The following is a 22,433-nucleotide window of genomic DNA, read 5'->3' on the forward strand; positions in this document are numbered from 1 at the left end:
GGAGGAGGTGGAGTTGCGGCGATTATCCACTCTAGCCTGGATGTCACTACTCTTATCTGTCTGACACTAGCCAACACAGATAATCTTGTACTAAAAATTGCCACTCCTCACATGACTATAGCATGTGTCCTCTTGTATAGACCGCCCACCTCAATGCCATTGTTTCCCATGGCCTTCAGTGAGCAAGTTGCTAACCTAGCTTTGGATCACGCCAGGGTTATGTTAGTAGGTGATTTCAATTACTGGTACAAAGACCCATCAGAGGGCTCTCAATCGGCGGAACTGACTGACCTTCTGTCTAACCTCAACTTCAAGCAACTGGTGCTCTCCCCCACTCACGATAAAGGACACATATTGGATCAGGTGTGGTCTAATACCACTTGCGTGACCTCCCCGCTAACCTTGCCTTGTCTATGGTCGACCATCTTATCCTTAAATTTAAGATTTGTGTTACTCACATCAGAACCACTGTGCCAATTGCCGGCAGATTAGCCAGGAATTGGAACGCAATGGATAAGACTGCTTTTTTACAGTCATTAGCTAATGATGTCCCCTCCTTGGACAATGACATAAATCTGTCAGTTTCTTCTCTAATCGACTGGCTACAAGCGGCCAGCAATCTCCATGCCCCGTACAAAAGAATTAAACTTGCACGGCGCACGGATGCCAATAGATGGTTTTCCGCCGACTTGAAAAGCAGGAAACTGACTCTCCGTCATCTTGAGCGCTTGTGGCGCCGTGATTATGACATTGAGGGAAAAATTAAATATACTAGGGCGAGGAAGGAATATATGAATGCCATCTCTGCAGCAAAGGTGGAGTATTTCTCTTCTCGTATTCTAGACTCATCAAACAAATCTAAAGATATCTTCTCTGTCTTTAATGAACTGACCAACTTGGAGAATGTCCGTCCTAAAGTAATCCCCACTCAGTGTCTGTGTGACTCACTGAATTCTTACTTTAGTGACAAAATCACAGACATAAAAACTAGCATTCCCCAATCAAAGACCCCAATCACGACCGGCATGGCAATAAAGACTGGCTCTGCCACCCTTACCAAATTTCAACCCATAACTCATGGCCAGCTCTTGGAATTAATGATGAGAGTCAAATCTGGCTCCCCACTGGATATCTGTCCCCCTCGTATCTTGAAAGAATGCTTTTCCACCTATCCAACCCCTGTTCTTGCCCTTCTAAATGACTCCCTCTTGTCGGGCATAGTCCCGTCCGCTTTCAAAGAAGCCACGGTCATACCTCTATTAAAAAAACCCGGGGCGGATCCTGGATGTAAGGCAAACTACAGGCCCATCTCCTTATTGCCTTACTTGGCAAAAATTCTAGAGGCACACGTGGCGAAAACTCTCTCTAATTTTTTGGAGGAGTCCTCCTGTTTTGACCCTCACCAAGCTGGATTCCGGCCTGCACACTCTACGGAGGCAGTGGTCACTGCAGTTTTGGACACACTTCGAGACTGCGCAGATAGACATTCTCCCCAGGCCCTGGTGCTTTTGGACCTGTCGGCCGCGTTCGACACGGTCGACCACAACATCCTGGTCGACCGTGTCGGACAGGCCGGCATACAGGGCGTGGCGGCCTGCTGGTTGAGGTCCTTCTTGGAGGATCGCTCCCAAGCGGTGCGTCTGGGGGACTTGATCGGTGTTAAACAGTCCATCCCATGTGGAGTGCCACAGGGTTCCTCCCTGTCACCCCATCTTTTTAACATATACATACTCCCCCTTATACAAACCTTGAGGGACAAACAGGTGAGAGTTTTTAATTATGCAGATGACCTGCAGCTACTCTTCACCATTGATAATTCCGAAAAATCTATGAGTCATTTCCAGTCAACCATGAGGTTTATTAAATCCTGGATGGATCAAAATCAGCTGAAACTAAATCCAGGTAAAACCGAACTGGTACTGACTGGGGACAGTGCTAAGTACTGGGGTCCTCACTATTGGCCTTCAGATCTGGGTCAAGCTCCGCAACCATCACCATCGGCTAAAACGCTTGGAGTCATTGTGGACAGTGACCTTTCACTAAAAGCACAAGTGGGACAAGTGGTCTCCAAATGCTTTTACCAGCTAAAAAAAATCAGGAAGGTCAGGCGACTATTAACGCCAGAAGCTATTACCCAGGTTGTGATCGCCACTGTTCTGTCCCATCTGGATTACGCGAATGCCATCTACTTGGGTCTCCCAAACTATTTACTCAAGCGTCTCCAGATGGTGCAGAACTATGCTGCTAGGTTGATCCTGAAGCAACCAAGGTGGCAGGCGGCGACTCCTCTTCTCATCAAGCTGCATTGGCTTCCGGTCATACAACGTTGTTCCTTCAAAGCAGGTTGTATGATCTTTAAGTCACTATACGGCAAAAGCCCTAAATTCATTAATCAATTAATCACCAGATACGTTCCCTCCCGTAACCTTCGTTCACTCCACCTAGGCCTTCTCCAGACCCCTCCCTTTAAACTTAAACGTTCTGGTGGACGTAGATTTGCCATATTGGCCCCCTGCCTATGGAACACCTTTCCCCTGGAAATCTGGTCCTGCCAAGATCTCTTACCTTTCCGGAAAGCACTGAAGACCTGGCTTTTTAGACAAGCTTTTTAACCCATCTTTTCTACCTTCGATTGTGTTACTGTCAATTTTAGCACCAAGAAACTAATCAGTGTTAGTGCACTCAATAAATGATTTAATAACATTCACTTGAGTGGGATTATCTTTTTGCTACATTTAAGAGATTTGGTTGGCTTATGCTGTCCATGATAAAATTGTTTTACACAGCACCATCAGCAAGAGTCAAGATGGGGGAAACTCATATCGGGGCCAGGCTCGGTTCTGCGGGGAGCCAGAGAGTGCTGTTCACTCTTTCCCTTCCATTTTGCTCCGTCAGTGTAGCCTTTGGCTTTTAGTTAGCAGCATGATGGCGAGGAATGGGGCATCCTGCTGGAAGGCAATACCACTCAGTGCCCTTATGCACTGAAAATATGTTGGTGTGTCTGACAGGTAACTGAGATGCCTGCTACTATTGCCTCAACCCTTAATTAATTTGCTAACATATCTGATCTCAGAGTAAATTGGTGCAAATCATGCCTGTTTCCTCTTGCTCCTCACACACTAAAAGTGCAGATGACCATTGGTAATGAGCTGCTGCAAGGGTGGGGAAAAGCATTTTGCTATTTGTAAATAAACCTATACCATTCAGAATAAGATTTACTAGACTGCAATGTCACACCACTGTGGTAAAGGCACCCCACAGACAGATGGCCTTCTAGTCAAGATTTCTGCTTAAAGTGTCAGGTCAAATTGCTCTTTTCAAGAAGGTAGTCCTGCCCAGGCTCTGGTACTACTTTACTAATCTCCTGGCGAAATTATTTCACACCTTAGACACTGTTAGAAGAAATGATCTTGCACAAGGGATGCTGTAGAGAGACCCTGGTAAAGTTGAGGTTTACAACAGATATTGGGGGTTTGGGAACCTGACATTTTGAACATTATTACCAGGCAACTCAGTTGCAATAGATATATTGTATGGCATGCTAAAAATCAATTAGAGGACACAGCCACGATGAAGCCGGCCTAACGACTGGTACAAATCATATTTATTTTCTTACCGTTGACAAAGGTATCCCCTTCTAACTCACGACTACTGCGTATGGCACATCATTGTTATCAATGGCTATGCATCTAACTGCTAAGGATGTTCCATTTGCACCAGCTCTCCAGCTACAGACATTGGTGGGGAATGCACTCCCTTGGTTACATGTCGACCTAATGGTTTGGGAAACAGCTGGTGTCTGAACATTAGGTAATCTCTGTTGCGCTTCACTATCTTTGATAATTTGATCTTTGATAATTTACAAAGCAATTTAATTTACATAAAGGTCAATTTTGAGTGCACCGTGCTGGCTCGCTCCCTTTGTGTTCGCTGGAACTCAGTGGCTACAGAATCACAAACTCAGGACCCCATAAATTCTCCTTACAATGGGAATCAGGCGCAGACTAGTTAGTTGGCTGTATGTGAATATACATACACTCCTCTCACAGCTCTACAGGACAGATGGGAAACGGAGATCGACATGGTGTTCCATGATAAAGACAGGGGGAAAATGCTGACTTTCCATTCGGAAATATCCAGGAACACTAGGTTCAAATTCATACAATTCAGTATTCCACATAGGGCCTTCCTCTTACCGGCTAAAATAAATGATTACTTCCAAAATGTAAATGCTTGTTGTCCGCCTTGCAAAACTTAAGGAGCTGATATGACTCATATGTTGTGTCCTTCTCTGTCACATTACCGGTCAACTCTCACAGATCAGGAAACACCCCTTACAGGATGCGTGCTCAGGGGCAGATTTACAAGCCCCTTCCGTGACTTTTGCGCAGCAGTTGCGTCACTTTTTTTAACACAACAGCAGCGCAAACAATGCGGCTTATTTACAACGTGACGCATCTAGGGAGATGCATCACGTTGTAAAGCCCTGCGTCACATTATACCTGCGTCAGGTATAATGGGGTATATTTACAATAACTGGTGCATCCCTGCATATCAGCAGGGATGCGCCAGTTATTGTGCGCCACAGCTCCGCCACCATGGATGCGCCGCATTTGCAATGGGGCAAAAAACAGCACAGATGCGTGACGCATCTGTGCCGTAAAAGTGGCGCATTGCTGGAATTGCATCGCAAGCGCGACGCAGCTCCAGCAATGCTCTGGGGGGCCCTATCTTGTTAATGCTGCATCAATCCTTATGCCTGCTTCAGGCAGGCACAGGGTTTTGACGCAGCATGGGCCTAAAAGTGACTGAGTGAAATCTTGTAGATTTCACTCAGCCACTTTTAGGAGGCGTTCCTGCACCGGAACGCCCCCCCCTGCGCAGGAACGCCTACATGTGGCGCAGGGCTTTACAACGTGATGCATCTCCCAGATGCATCACGTTGTAAGTACCCCGCACCATGGTGCAGGATTTGCGCCGCCGCTGCGTCACAAAAGTGACGCAATGGCGGCGTAAATGAGGCGCAAGGGGCTTGTAAATCTGCCCCAATGTATGCAGGGTGGGCGTTCCCACACAGGAAGGCCTCGTAAAAGTGACTCAGTGAAATCTACAAGATTTCACTACGCCACTTTTAGGACGCCACTGCGTCAAAACCTTACGCCTGCTTCAATCAGGCGTAAGTAGTAACGCAGTGTAGTGGGAATAGGCCTCAACACGCATTGCTGGAGTTGCGTCGTGCTTGCGACATGACTACAGCAAATGCGTGACTTTTCCGCCAACAGATACAAATACAGCACATCTATGGTGGCGCAAGGGTTTCTAAGGGTGGCGCAGGGAAAGTGACGCATCTGTACAGATGCGTCACTTTCTTGTAAATCTGCCCCTCAGTGCTTACCCTTGCACTGGAAAAATTAAGATCACAGTGACATTTCATGGTCTGGTGTTAATACTTGAAAAGTGTGCCATCACATGCCATTGAAAGGCCAGCGACCCACACCCTAACATATAGGAATGGCACTGTGAAGTTGAAGCTGACAGCAAAGCCCTCACAAGAGAAGAAATCTGTGCTTTTCGCAAACACATTTTATCACAGGGGTGGGACCCAATGCTGATTGAATTTCCATATATTATCAAGGAGGATAATCTCTGGCCTTAATTGACACCGTGATCCCACTTTGCATTAAAACGTGATGGATAAACACAATCCGCCATGACATGGTGTTCACATCACCATGTTCTACCACACAATGTTTCACCGCATTTGCGGATATGGCTGCTGATTTACATGTGTTATAACTCTCATATTGATTTTGTTATACCTGTCAGACTTAATGTGGTCCTCCCCTAAACTTTTTGCATTACTCCTCCATTTTTGCTGATCTTGTTTTTTTTTTGCCTTAGGATTCTGTGAACTTTACCACTAAGGTGTGTGTACTTCTTTCTCTGAACAAGGTAAAAATGGCTTACACCCAAATGGCCAGCCCCGGTCGGTAGTAGGAGTAACTGCAGGGCGGTGATGTGGGGAGGGGGAGGGGCAGGGTGGGGGGTAGTAAACTATGGATTACGGAGGTTTACAGGTAAGTTAACATATAAATTAATAAATCGAATTTTGTTGCGTGCACTGCATCCACAAATGTGATGCAGTGCACGCAACTAAATTCGTTTTTTTTAATGTATATGTTAACTTACCTGTAAACCTCCATAATCCATAGTTTACTACCCCCCACCCTGCCTCTCCCCCTCCCCACGTCACCGCCCTGCAGTTACTCCTACTACCGACCGTGGCTGCAAATGGCACACTTAATTTACTTGTAAGTCCCTAGTAAAATGGCACTACATGTACCCAGGGTCTGTAAATGAAATGTTTACAGACCCTGCAGCACTTATTGTGCCACTCACTTAAGTCGCCCTTTAAACAAGTCTCTCCCCTCTCAGTCAAAATCCTCCAGCTTTACAATTGTAAAGAATCGGGACGCACTCACTGGTGGATTGTAATTCCTTTATTAGAGCTTAATGGTTAATTGAAAGCCGAATATTTGCGATGTCCCAACGCTTTTCGGTCTCACAGAGACCTTATTCACAGGTATGTAATCATCGGCACTGGTGCCTAATAAACGCATCATACATATTGTTCATATCCTGTTTTTACCTCTAGGCCTTATGGGAAATGTAGAGTTAAAGGGAAAGTTGTGCAAATTGTGTGTTTGGATCTTTAACAATTACAGTCCCGGGGAGGTGGCTGTCCTTGGGGCTTGGGGGGCCCTCCTGGCCCCCACCATATAATGAATATTGCCCCAGGGAGGTGACGGTTCCTGGCGCTGTGGGAGTCCACGCGGGCACCCGCATCATTATTTGTAATTGCCCCTGGAACCTAGCCCGCGTTTTGTTTTTTGAAATTTTTTCAGCCGGATTTGCTGATCCAAATCGAATTTTGAGGAAATTTTCTTTAACAATGTTTTTTTTGGGCCTAGGAAGTCAGGGTGTTTCAACCCTGCCCCCTTTTCTTGACTTTTTATGTTTTTTTAACCTTATTTATTGTATATCTATCTATCTATCTATCTATCTATCTATCTATCTATCTATCTATCTATCTATCTATCTATCTATCTATCTATCTATCTATCTATCTATCTATCTATCTATCTATCTATTCTTGGGGGCGGGCAATAGATAGATTTGGGCAGAGTGAGGTGCTCATGGCCCCTCTTCCCAGGCCTAGTTCAGCCCCCGGCCTGGCCTTTAAAATTTAATGTGAGGGCAATGTGCGGTCCCCTCTCCCAGGCGGATTTTGGCTCAAAGGACTCCATCCCCTGGGGCCTGTCCAATTGTTTGGAGGGGAAGGGGGCATGGAGCCCCCATCTAGAGCTGATTTTAGCCCAGGGTACAGCCAGATTAGTAATGGTGAGGAGGGCTGGGAGGCCCCTCTCCCCAGGCTGATTTCAGCCTGAGTACTCCATTCCCCGAGGCTCAGCTATGCAGAGAAATGGGAGGGAGGCAGTACAGCCCCCTCCCAAAGCAATAATGGCCATAGGGACCCCATCCCCAAGGGCCAGCTCCAGCTATGTCCCAGGGTGCCACCTCGGGACATATCGGTTTTCCTTCCTGCGCTGGCAAGGAAACCTGTGTTTGGCTCCCTTCGCAGGAGTAATTCCAAAGCTTTCGCTAAGCGAGAGCAAACATGAAGTCCACTCCCAGCTGAAAAAATGCTCCTGCTAGCTGGGAGCTGATTTCAGATTTGTTTCTCTGCCCACAGTGATGCAGGCAGATAACAGATCTGAACATTGCTTCTACCCACGGGGAACAGCCTTTTAGGCTGCTCCCGGCAGGTGGGAGCAATGCTTGCTCCTACTGGAGGCAGGGAGCCGGCTGAGGCTGTGGGGCCTTGGGGATACCCCCCACGGCCTCTAATAAGGAGACGTTTGGTGCCCTGGGTGGGCACCAGGACACCCACCATTTATTGTGTTGGCCCCAGGAATGGGGTCCAGGGGCTGAAATCAGCCTGGGAAGGGGGACTGTGTGCCCCTTCTCTATTTAAAAACATAGAGGGCCCCAGGGATGGGGTCCTCTGGGCCAATATTGGCCAGAGGAAAGGGACTATGTGCCCCCTTCCTCATCTAAAAACATGAAGGGCCCTGGGGATGGGGTCTTCAGGCCAAATTGGCCTGGGGAGGGGTCTGTGTGCCCTTCTCCTCTTTTATAATATGTCTGGGTCCTGGGAGATAGGGGCTGAAATCAGTCCAGGAAGGGGGGCAATGGGCCTCCCTCTCCAGTTCCAATATGGCCAGTCCCTGGGATATGGGTCCCCAGGCAAAAAACAGCTCGGGAGGGAGGCCATGTACCCTCTTCCCCTAAACAAATATGGCTGGTCTCAACCCAGAAAAGTGACACATCACATCATCCTAAATTAAACGGGAAGAGCCTGATTCAATTGTTGAATATCAACCTCCATATCTTCATCCCAGTTTGATACCATAAAGTTTCATGGCTAGAGATACTAACACTACTACCACACCAACTATCTGCGCTGACTACACCACTAGCTATCTTCCTCCTCTGCCCCCATTGCCCCAATATCATCCACTCACCTCGTGGGAACTGAAACCAGTCAACATAATGCCAACTTAAATCAATGAAGTCAGGACCAAAACCAGGAATAAAGTATTTCTACACAGACTGAAATCATGTCCAGTACCATGCCTACAGCCCTCCAAATAGCCACCAACCTCCTCTTCCCACAATACCATCTCCTGTTGTCAACATAATTCCTTGTCCAGTTTAGTTATACCGAATCAACAGCACACAAATTGACTCCATATAAAAACATCAGACCCTTCATAGGCTTGATTCATGTTAAAATTATAATTACTCTCCACAGGCTTCATTACAGACAATTACTATTGGCCAGATCTCAAACCTCATATCTCTTCCCCAAAATTAATTGCTTGATATCAGTCGGAAGCAGAATCACCTAAAGAAACAGCACATATAAATCTTCATAATCTTTTCAAATTGGATCGTCAGACTGCTTGCTCACTTCTTTCAAAAGCCTGACTGTTGGAAAGTGGTTTATTAGTAGTGACCTAGTAATTATGGCACAAGCGTAATAAAAGATTCAGTCAAGATCTTCATAAATTATTGCCTCACTCAACCCTTGGTAGCTGGAAATAAGCAGGCAGGCTTAACTTTGGAGACAGGTGTGTTAAGCATTTGAAAACACCAATACATTTTATAAGTAAGACACAATACACAATAGAAATGCAATACCAATTTATAAAACTGGTTTAGAGTGTTATGAACAAAGAGTCACCAAAAGGACAAACATTCAATGTAGGGAACCAGTGATATGAATTTTTTAAGACTAAAAGTAAAACCAGCTCTTAGAAGCAAAAGTCCAGAGTTCAGGCCACCCATGATGTAACACGTTTACTTTTACTTCCAGAACGGTTCATTGATGGAGGAAAGTGGTCCAGAGCACGAGCCAAGGGTTCAGATGCTCTGGTTTGCCTCTTGGAGTCTGGAACTACAGCTCCCACAATATACCTGGTCAACTTATGGACCTTTTGACTAAAGTGGCACCGTAGTTCTGGATCTTCTTCCTGAAGCTCCTCTTGTGAGTTCAAAGTGTCCAGAAACGACAATCCAATTTTCTAAAAGCATTGAAATGGTCCATGTGATGTTGGAACTATAATTCCGACAAAGCACCGTGCCAAATCCTTAAAAGTCCACTGGACGCACTCCAGGATGGGGACTTCTTGATGGAGATGATGCAGGTGGGTTCCCTTAACCTGTAGCTTTCAGGGAGTCCACTCCTTAATCCTGGTGAAGCCAGGCAAAGTGCTTAGGGCTGTAATACCAGATTGTGTAGCAGGTCGTTTGGGTGCAGATCAGGGTTCCAGCAGGGCAGTTCTTCTTGTTTCAGGCTGTAGATCTGAATTGCTTGACAACTCTCCAATATTTATTCAGTGTTCCTGGGCATCAAGCTGGGGGGAATACTTGTCCAAAGTGATGCAGGGTACTACCCTCAGGTATGACCACTTCCTCCAAAGGGTTGCATATTCTTGCCCCAGAAAGTACTATTCTTACAAAATCCAAGATGGAAAACCCTCTTGTGGAGGGTTAGATCTGGCTAAGCCAATCCACAGGTGTGGCAAGATTCTCTAACACTCTCTTCCAGTCCCTTCACAAATCTAATTGCATGGGCTCCTTTGTGGCTGGGGGGCGCAGGATTTTGGGGTGAACCTCTGCTGTCCTTAAGTGACATTCTCCCATTGAAGACCAGTCTGGCTACTCCACCTCATTAAGACAGCTTGGCTCAGTCTGTATTTTTCAATACACAGAATACTACACATATTCACCCTTTTAAAAAAATATTCAGGTTACACTATAAATTCGGATAAATCAATCCTTTATATACTCTCCGGGAGGGGTTTTAGTCTGCCCAAGCAATGCGGAGCTAGGTTTGTCACTGACGGCTTTCGATACCTGGGGATTTATGTCACAACAGACCCAGTGGCATTTTACGAAAACAACCTGGCCCCCCTGCTCCGTCGCTAACAAGACGATGTGCAGCATTGGAAGACCTTGCCACTCACGTTGCTGGGTAGGGGGGGCCTTATATAAAATGATGGCCCTGCCCTGATTTGTTTACACTCTACAGAATACACCATACCCTGTTCCAATCAAGTATTTTCAGGCTGTGGAGTCAGCAGTCCGGAACCGTCTCTGGAATAATGGCATCCCCCGCATTTCATTGACAAAGCTCACGAAAAGCTGGTATGATGGAGGAATCGCCCTCCCTGCACTCAAAAGTTACTACTGGGCCTTCCAGTTAGTGGTCACAAATTACTAGGTACACTGGCCAGTGACTGAACCCGCCAATAGGACGGACAGATATAATATGACAGGAGTGTCTTATCAAGGGGCATTGTATGGGGAAGGAAAAATGGCCCAGTGTATACCCCAACCGTGACTACGGTTACATTATGGCATGTGGCAACGTCCGCTTTGGGATGGAAAAACAAGATTACACAGGTCACCCCCCCTTCTGGAGACAGATTGGTTTGGACTCCTGGCAAATTGTTCTGGATTCAACAAATGGGACCTTATTGGCCTCTCAAAGGTTGGGGATGTATGGGCAGGGGGTAAAGTGGTCCCCTTCAGTGACCTCCAGTGAGATTATGAATTAAACGCGAGGGAAACTTTCAGATACCTCTAAGTTTGGAATGCGCTATATAAAGCGGTCCCCACGGGTACAGATCTCCCAGTCGCCTCGCCCCTAGAGGACAGACTCCTTGATGACTACCTAAAAGAAAAAGCAATCTCTTTGATTTACAGGAATATTTTAAATAATACACCAGATGCGTTGGTGAAAATCCAAATCAAGTGGGTAGATGATGTAGGTGACTTGGACGACGAAGAATGGCAGGAGGAACTGGCATCCCCCGTGAGGTGACAATTCTGTCCAGGTTCAAGTTAATTCTCATTAACTCCTACATAGAACATACTATACCAGTGTAGCGCTGGTTAAAATGGGTACTTTGAGCTCCTCTCTATGCCCCAGAGGCTGTGGTCAGGTGGGGGCGTATCTGCACCAATGGCAGGATTGCCCAATTGTGCGGACGTATTTGTTGAAAGTAACATGAAAAATTTGGGAAGTCTGCGGGAAAACCATGGAAATTATGCCCTGATTGTGCCTCCTCAATATATGGGATGCAACTGACTTGATGGCAAAAGAGAGGACCTGGGCTTCCCTTGGATGTGTGGTGGCAAGACCCAATATAGCAAGAACTTGGAAGGGAGCCACGGGTCCTAAGCTCCTTGATTGGGATGCCGACATGGACTGGTGCATGCAGACGGAGAGGGCGATATATGAAGGGAGACGGTGCCCTCAAAAATGGACTAAGATTTCGGGAGCGTGGAACAAAAGTAGAGGAATGTTATGTACACCGTTTAATGATTCCCCCATGCAGGCATGAGCACATATTTGGAGATAGGCGATTACAAAGTGGAGACAACGATATGCAAGGTACTAAAAATGTTGGTCTGCCGCTACGAAATGATTGTAAAGGTATAAATGCACTGTATCACTTTATCGTGAACTATTACTTTGTTTTTTCTGATTAAATAAAAAAAAATGTTCTTCAAATGTTTGCCTCTGTTCCAGAGTTAGTTTCATGTTTCACTGTACTTTGACATTATCAGCTGCAGATTTCCAGCTCTCTAGTACTGTGGTCCTGATGTATTAGCTCAGTTCACAGACAAAAGTCAAGAAAGAATCTCTCCCACCAATATTCGAATGCCAAAAATGTTAATGAAAATGATTTACAAAAACTGTGTAGAGTCAACTCGCACCAAAAAACATGCTGAGGAATCATGGGTTTAGTGCTAGCACATTGGTGTAGTTGTGAGTTCAAGCATCTTGACGCTCCTCAGTATCCTTCCCTACAGTCACCTTCTCTAAATAACATACCATCTCAGGGTGACATTTCTGTACTAACACATTCTGATCTGCACCACGATTGTGAAGGGAAAATTCTAGTCAACAGTACGGCAAAGGCCAAAGCAGGGTTTCTTTAAAATATGTATAACATCTAAAATATTGAGAGGAAAATAATTCAGCAGATGAAACTTACACTTTGCATCCAAATGAATGCTGTCCAGAATTCTGTTTGAAAACACATTCTTCACCTAAAGTGCCAGATACGTGACAAGTAAAGGTAATACCTATTTCAATTACTCCTTCCTCTGTTTCTAGCCAAAGTGCAAGAAGAAATTGATCAGGTGATCGGAAGGAAGAGGCAGCCTACGATGGATGACCGGACCAACATGCCTTACACCAATGCTGTGATCCATGAAATTCAACGCGTTAGCGATATTGTCCCCCTCGGCGTACCTCACAAGACATCAAGAGACACAGAGGTCAATGGCTACTATATACCAAAGGTAATTCCAGTGCTCTAAAACCTGAAGTCCTATTCAGATAACCCCTCCCCCCCAGACTCTTTGAGGTCGGCCTCAAACATGGCTCTGCAATGATGCTCAACATCCTGAGATTCTGGGCAAATTACTTAATCTCCCCATGCGTAACAAAAATGAATGTGTCCTCATGTAAAGCGCTCTGATTTCGGATCAAGTTCGAGCTATATAAAACTTTGAAAAAAAAGATCAGAAGACAAGGTTAGTCATTGACAGCCACTGTTGCTTATTGGCAGGATGCTCAAAAACAATACACATATAATACTATTAAATGATCTATCTGTTTGAAGCTCAACTGAAATCGCAATTACCTAGTTCTCACTTACTCCATCCTCTACAGTTGCTTATGTTCTAGACATATAGATGTTTAAACAATGCCAAGAAATGATTCCTTTCAAATACTAGCTCAGTGGCAGAACATGAACCCAAATGGCCTTCTTTGGATGTCGAAAAATATAGAGATTGTTTGTGTGCCTTACTAAAGCACTTGAGTCGGGATGAACAACAATGGTTTTGAGTTTTACTTTGGAGGGAGTAGAGCAAACAACCTATACCTCTCTTGACGTGGGAGCTATTGGTTAAGTACTCCCGGTGGGAGGGGGTGGGTTAGGGGTCCCAGCATTCCTCTGTTCTTTTTTCTGTCAGGGAGATGGTCACCTCCATAAGCAAGGAATCGGATGAGGACTGGAGGGACCTGGGGGTAATGAAGCATAAACTCTGCCTAGGCAGCTACCAATGTTTTTATCTACCATGAGAACACTTCAGTGCTTTTTAAAAATATTTCCTTTTCATGTTCCTCTCTGTTTAAAGAAAAAAATACGTTGAGTTCCTTGTTAGGTCGAGCCTAACGGCTCCTACAATATTTTTCCTTGGCTTGTGTCAGTCTTTCGTAAATTCTGCCTTCAGGTACATTAATAGGCTTGTTAGCCCCCCCTTAGTACTGCCTAGTCTTCATTTGTACCCTCTCATGGCGACTGGCCCTTTTACTTTGGTTGTTACACAGGACCATTTATTTAGTCTGTAAGCACCATTTACTTTATTGAGTTTCTCTTACTGCAGGCCGGACATGCGCTGCTTCAGCTGAAACCGCTTGTGGTTTTTATGAGCAGCACGGCTGCCCCCGTAACACGGGCGCGTGCTTTCAATCACTTTAACCCAGCATTATCTTGTGTCTGTTTCAACCCTCCCCCACCACCACCAATTCCACCACCAGTATCAACACCACCAATACCACCACCAATACCACCACCACTGCCAATACCACCCCCAATACCACCACCACCACAAATACCACCACCAATACCACCATCACCACCAATACCACCACCACTACCACCAATACCACCACTAATACCACCACCACTACCACCAATACCACCACCACCATCAATACCTCCACCACTGCCAATACCACCACCACCAACACCACCACCATCAATACCACCAATACCACCACCAATTCCACTACCACCACCACCACCAATACCACCACCACCAATAGTACCACCACCACCAATACCACCACCACCACTACCACCATCACCACCACTACCACCACTACCAATACCACCACAAATACTACCACTGATACCACCAATACCACCACCATCAATACCATCACCACCAGCACCATCAATACCACCACCTCCACCACCATCAATACTACCACCTCCACCACCACCAATACCATCACCACCAATACCATCACCACCAAAAACAACACCATCACTAATACTACCACAACCAATACTAATACCACTACCACCAATACCACCTCCACCACTGCCAATACCACCACCAATACAACTACCAATACCATCATCACCAATACCACTTCCTCCAATACCACCACCACTAATACCACCCCCATCAAAACAACCACCAGTAATACCAATACACCACCACCAATACCACCACCAATACCATCAACACCCATAATACCACCACCACCAATACCACCACCAATACCACCACCACCAATATCAATACTACCACCACCACCAATAACACCACCGCCACCAATACCACCATTGCCACCAATACCACCACCAATACCACCACCATCAATACCACCACCAATATCACCATCACCAATACCACCACCAGTACCAATACCACCACCACCACAAAAACCAATACCACCAATACCACCACCACCAATACCACCACCAATACCCCACCACCAATACCCCCACCACCAGGGAGATGGTCATCTCCATAAGGAAGGAATAGGACCAGGACTGGAGGGACCTGGGGTAATGAAACATGAACTCTGCCTAGGCACTTACCAATGTTTTTTTATCTAGCATGAGAACACTCCAATGCTTTTAAAAATAATTTCCTATTTCATGTTTTTCTCTGTTTAAAGAACAAATTAGTTGAGTTCCTTGGTAGGTCGAGCCTAGAAGGAACGCACATGCGCTGTTTGCTCTGCAAGACTGCTGTAGTAGAGTATGGGGGAGAATCTGCACCCACACTCCTCCAATATTTTTCCTTGGCTTGTGTCATTCTCTTTCATAAATGCTGTCTTAGGATTTGTTAATAGGCTTGTTAGTCCCCCTTACTACGGCCTTGTTTTCATTTGTACCCTTTCATGGCGACTGGCCCTTTTACTCTGGTTGTTACACAGGACCATTTATTTAGTCTGTAAGCACCATTTACTTTATTGAGTTTCTCTTACTGAAGGCCGGACATGCACTGCTTCAGCTGAAACTGCTTGTGTTTTTATGAGCAGCACGGCTGCCCCCGTAACACGGGCGCCAGCTTTCAATCACTTTAAACCAGCATTATCTTGTGTCTGTTTCAACCCTCCCCCTAGTAAAATGAATTTGGAAATGATTAGCCAAATAAGTAATGTGAATTCTAGCTAGCACATCATTCTGTGCTAATGAGCTGAAGCTGACAACATCATATCTGTGTTACGTCGTCTATACTAAAGCCACCTGACGGGTTGTTTTCTAAAGGCTGTTTTATTACCACCACCACTAGCACAACCACCACTAATACCACCACCATCAATTCCACCACCTCCACCAATACTACCACAACCAATTCCAGAAATACCACCACCACCACCAATACCACCACCACTGACAATAATAAGCACCAATGCCCCCACCACCAACAGCACCACCACCTCCACCACTATCAATACCTCCCCCACCACCAATACCACCACAAATACCACCACCATTACCATCACCACCAATACAATCACCACCAATTCCACCACCACCAATACTACCACCAATACCACCACCACAAATACCACCACCACTAATACCAATACCACCACAAATACCACCACCACCACTGCCAATACCACCACTACCACCAATACCACCATCAGTACCACCACCACCACCAATACCACCACCACTACCACCAATACAACCACTAATACCACCACCACCAATACAAACACCACCAATACCATCAATACCACCAATACCACCACCAATACCTCCACCACTGCCAATACCACCACCACCAATACCACCACCACCACTACCACCACCACCAATACCACCACCAATACCACCACCGCTACCACCAATACCACCACCTCCACCACCACCAATACCACCACCAATATCATCAACACCCATAATACCACCACCACCAATACCACCACTACCACCAATACCACCACCAATATCAATACTACCACCACCACCATCAATACCACCACCAATACCACCACCACCACCAATACCACCACCAATACCACCACCAATACCACCACTAATACCACCACCACCACCAATACCACTACCACCAATACCACCACCAATATCACCCCCACCAATACCACCACCAGTACCAATACCACCACCAATACCAATACCAACACCACCACCATCACCAATACCACCAATACCACCACCACCAATACCACCACCACCAATACCACCACCACCAATACCACCAATACCACCACCACCACCAATACTCCCACCACCAGGGAGATGATCATCTCCATAAGCAAGGAATGGGACCAGGACTGGAGGGACCTGGGGTAATGAAACATGAACTCTGCCTAGACAGCTACCAATGTTTTTATCTACCATGAGAACATTCCCATGCTTTTAAAAATTATTTCCTATTTCATGTTCTTCTCTGTTTAAAGAACAAATTAGTTGAGGTCCTTGGTAGGTCGAGTCTGTATGGAACGCACATGCGTTGCTCGCTCTGCAAGACTGCTGTAGTAGAGTATGGGAGAGAATCTGCACCCACACTCCTCCAATATTTTTCCTTGGCTTGTGTCATTGTCTTTCATAAATGCTGTCTTAGGATTTGTTAATAGGCTTGATAGTCCCCCTTACTTTGGCCTTGTTTTCATTTGTACCCTTTCATGGCGACTGGCCCTTTTACTTTGGTTGTTACACAGGACCATTTATTTAGTCCGTAAGCACCATTTACTTTATTGAGTTTCTCTTACTGCAGGCCGGACATGCGCTGCTTCAGCTGAAACCGCTTGTGTATTTATGAGCAGCACGGCAGCCCCTGTAACACGGGCGCCTGCTTTCAATCACTTTAACCCAGCATTATCTTGTGTCTGTTTCAACCCTCCCCCCAAGTAAAATGGATTTAGAAATGATTAGCAAAGTAATTCATGTGAATTACAGGTAGCACATAATTCTGTGCTAATGGGCTGAAGCTGACAACAGCATATCTGTGTTACGTCATCTGTACTAAAGCCACCTGACGGGTTGTTTTCTAAAGTCTGTTTTATTACCACCACCACCAATAGCACAACCACCACTAATACCACCACCATCAAATCCACCGCCTCCACCAATACCACCACCACCAATACCATAAATACCACCAATACCACCACCACCGACAATACCACCACCACCAATACCCCCACCACCAACAGCACCACCATCAATAACACCAATATCACCATCTCAACCACCACCAATACCTCCACCACCACCAATACCACCACAAATACCACCACCAATACCATCACCACCACCAACACTACCACCAATACCACCACCACCAATACCACCACCACCAATACCACCAAAAATACCACCACCACCACACCACCATACCACCAATTCCACCACCTGTACCAACACCACCAATACCACCACCACTGACCCCACCACCACCACTACTACCACCAATACCTCCACCACCACCAACACCACCACTAATACCACCACCAATACCACCACCACCTATACCACCACCACCACCAATACCACCAACACCAATACCACCAGCAATACAAATAACACCACCACCAATACCACCACCACCACCAATACCACCAATAATTTCACCACAACCAATACCACTACCAATAACATCAATACCACCACCACCAATATCACCACCACCAATACCAGCACCACAACAACCACTACCACCACCAATACCACCATCACTACCACCACCACCACTACCACCACCACCAGTACCACCACCAATACCACCACCTCTACCACCATGAATACCTCCACCCCCACCAATACCACTATCACTGCCACCACCACCACTACCACCACCATCAATACCACCACCACCAATACAATTACCACCAATACCACCAACACTACCACCAATACCACCACCACCACCACAAATATCACCAATACCACCACCACCATGAAGTCCACCACCAATACCAACACCACCAATACCATCACCACCAATACCAAAACCACCACCAATACCAACATCACCACTAATACCACCACCAATACTACCACCATCTATACCACCACCAATGCCACCAACACGAATACCACCACCAATACAAATAACACCACCACCAATACCACCACCACCACCAATACCACCACCAATACCACCACTAATGCCACCACCACCAATACCACCACCACCAATACCACCGCCAATACCATCACCACCACCAATATCACCACCACCAATACCACCACCACCAATACCATCAGCACCACCAATACCACCACCAATACCACCACTAATGCCACCACCATCATTACCACCACCACCAATACCACCACCAATACCATCACCACCACCTATATCACCACCACCAATACCACCACCTCCAATACCATCAATACCACCACCACCAATACCAACACCACAAATACCATCAATACCACAACCACAAATACCACCACCAATAACACCACCACAGCCAATACCACCACCAATACCACTACCAATACCACCATCACCAGCACCAATACCACCACCACCAATACCACCACCAACACCACCACCATCATCACTACCAATACCACCACCAATGTCACTATCACCACCACCACCAATACCACCACAAATTCCACCACCACCAATACCACCACCACCACCAATGCCACAATACTACCACCGATACCACCAATACCGCCACCACCACCAATTCCACCAATACCGTTACCACCAATAACACCGCCACTAATACCACCACCACAAATACCAATACTACCACAAATGCCACCAATACCACCACCACCAATACCACCACAATACCATCACCAATAGCACCACCACCAATACCACCACCACCAGTACCACCACCACCAATACCATCACCAATACCACCACCAATACCACCAACACCACTAATACCACCACCACCAATACAACCACCAATACCACCACCACCAATACTGCCATCACCACCAATATCACCACCAATACCACCACTAATACCACCACCACTACCACCAATACCACCACTAATACCACCACCAATACCAACACCACTACCACTACCAATACCAATACCACCACCACCAATATCACCACCACCACCAGTTCCATCAATACCACCGCCACCATTACCACCACCACCACCAATACCACCACCAATACCACCACCACCAATATCAGCACCACCACCAATATTACCACCACCAGTACCAATACCACCACCACCACCAATACCACCAATATCACCACCACCACCAATACCCCACCACCATCAATACCACCACCACAAATACCACCACCAATACCAGTACCAGCACCACCAATACCAATAACCACCACCAGTACTAATACCACCAACAGTACCACCAATACCACCACCAATACCACCACCAGCAATACCACCACCAATACCAGTACCAGCACCACCAATACCAATACCAGCACCACCAATACCAATACCAGCACCACCAATACTGCCACCACCAATACCACCACCTCCATCAATACCACCACCACAACCAATACCATCAGTGCCACTACCACCAATACCACCGCCACCAATATCACCATTACCAGCACCACCAATACCACCACCACCAATACCAATACCACCACCACCAATACCAATACCGCCACACTCAGTACCTCTCGCTTACTAGTAATAGCAGGGGCACTGTACGAAGCCAGAGCTGCAGCCGAGACCATCCATCCCTCCCTCCCTCCATGCCTGCAATAAAGCACAGCCTGCCCTGCACCAGGCGGTGAAACCAGGGCCATACTACAGCTGGAGTGTTTTTTATTAGGCTAAAGATAGCAATGACATTATGCAATGCCACACTGCATACTCAAATCATGGAAAGGGCAGGAAATTGCCCCTCTCCCGCTCTTCCTCCTGAGCTGCGACAGTGTAATTACAGAGTGAAAGGTGTTGGAGCGTTTTGTTAGTGTTTATAGCTTGGATCATATGTAAGTCTCACTTTACACTTTGTGTCTGTGTAATTTACAACACTTACACATCGTTTTCACTGCACTGTGTATCACTACTTTGAGGATGTTGCAGGCCGGTCTCTTCCTCTGATATTTACAATCTAACAAGCAGTCGAGAAGGCCCTTTATTGCAATGCAATAGGTCTTGCATTTGAGAGAGTTTAAGCTATTAGTATTGTAAATGACAATGCCTTTTATTTATGTTTTAAAACACAAAATATAAATAAAAGCCATTGTCATTTACAGTGCCAATATCTCAAACTTGCGTGAATGCGAGACCTATTTCATTGCAAATGCTTGTTTTTGTGATTGCTTTTGATTAGGCTTTATGATCCACTTTCTTGAAACAGCCCCTTGCTTGAAACCCCTTATCTGTGCACTGTTTGCTTATGTTTCGTACAGGGCATAAGTTCTGCAGTTATGTTTGATTCTCATAAATTGGCATATGGATTAGGACCTTTAAATCTAGTAATTTCATTTATTTTATTTGTGTTTTGGAACTCAACCGAGAGCCACATAAAATCCATCCATGTGACAGCATTACTGCAACAATTCATACACAAAATAATTTTTTTTTACCGGCATACAAAATTGAAAACTCCATAAAAAAGTTAACATTTGGGTGCCGATTCCGATCCGGTAAAAAAATTTCCCGTACGAATCGTATCTGTATTTTTTTTACGTACGAATCGTACAAGTCCCCTACAAATGGGCAAGTACAATTCGGACGTGGAAAATACACACGAATGACATCGGGAAAAGTCCACGACACGTCCCCGGACAGTTTTACGTACGATTCGTAAAACTGAAGTCCGAGCGCACAAGTACGATCCGTACCGTCCATCCGAATATACAAACGCAGGTAATACGCTCCGTCCGAATATACAACCGCATGTAAAACGTAACCTCCCGTTCGGAGCAAACTGCATACCACCCCTACCCCGGGCACACCTGGGCGAGGGGTACGAGTCGTATGGGCCCCTCCCCAGCCTCCCACCCCTCCCGCGTACATCCACACCGTACACCACCATCCCCCCATGTCCGCGCCGTACACTAGCACCCCCCCATGTCAGCGCCGTACCACCACCCCCCGTATGTACGGTGCGTACCCCCCGTATGTACGGTGCGTACCACTACCCCCCGTATGTATGGTGCGTACCCCCGTACAAATTGAGTTTATATCCAGAAATATCCCCGAATTTCCCAGCCTCATAAGCGATACCTTGAAGGGCCTCCACGATGTCTTGTGAATAAACAGCAATGTCGTCAGCATATGCTGTTATTTTTAACATTTGTGGACCTGAGCTAAAAGGTATGATTTGGGTTTGGGACTGGAGAGCGGACAGGAAAGGTTCTAAGGAGAGAGCAAACAAAAGGGGTGATAAGGGGCATCCCTGTCGTGTACCGCGACGTATTGGAAAGTCAAGGGAGGTCAGGCCCCCGTAACAGGTATGAGCTGTTGGGTTATCATATAGGGCCCGCAAAAATTGCCCCCCAAACCCCATTTTGGACAAGGCACACCAGAGATAGTCCCACCCCACTCGGTCGAAAGCCTTCTCAGCGTCTAATAAAATCATACCGAGTGGGGTGGACTCTATCTCTGCTACGTCAAATGCCGTAATAGCCATGTTTATGTGCATTGTGGTATCTCTCCCGGTTATGAACCCATGTTGCTGAGGATTAATGATTTTAGGCAAGATAGGGGATAATCTTAAAGCCAGAATTTTAGCAAATATTTTTGCATCGGTAGAGAGATGGGCCGATATGACCCTCTCTCCACCTTTGGTTTATCTTTCTTT

At 46.1% G+C, this 22,433-nt stretch overlaps 1 protein-coding gene across 1 annotated transcript in view; it reads left to right on the forward strand.

Moving 5' to 3' along the window:
- The window catches only part of LOC146833563 (cytochrome P450 2D15-like), a 489,075-nt gene that overhangs the window by 422,276 nt on the left and 44,366 nt on the right, over positions 1–22,433 (forward strand). Inside the window, exon 7 of the mRNA XM_085601418.1 lies at positions 12,755–12,942. Within this exon, the coding sequence (XP_085457544.1) occupies positions 12,755–12,942 (188 nt within the window). The remainder of the gene's footprint in view (positions 1–12,754; positions 12,943–22,433) is intronic.

Source organism: Triturus cristatus, chromosome 4_2, assembly GCF_964204655.1.
Source record: "Triturus cristatus chromosome 4_2, aTriCri1.1, whole genome shotgun sequence".
In the NCBI taxonomy this organism is placed as follows: Eukaryota; Metazoa; Chordata; class Amphibia; order Caudata; family Salamandridae; genus Triturus; species Triturus cristatus.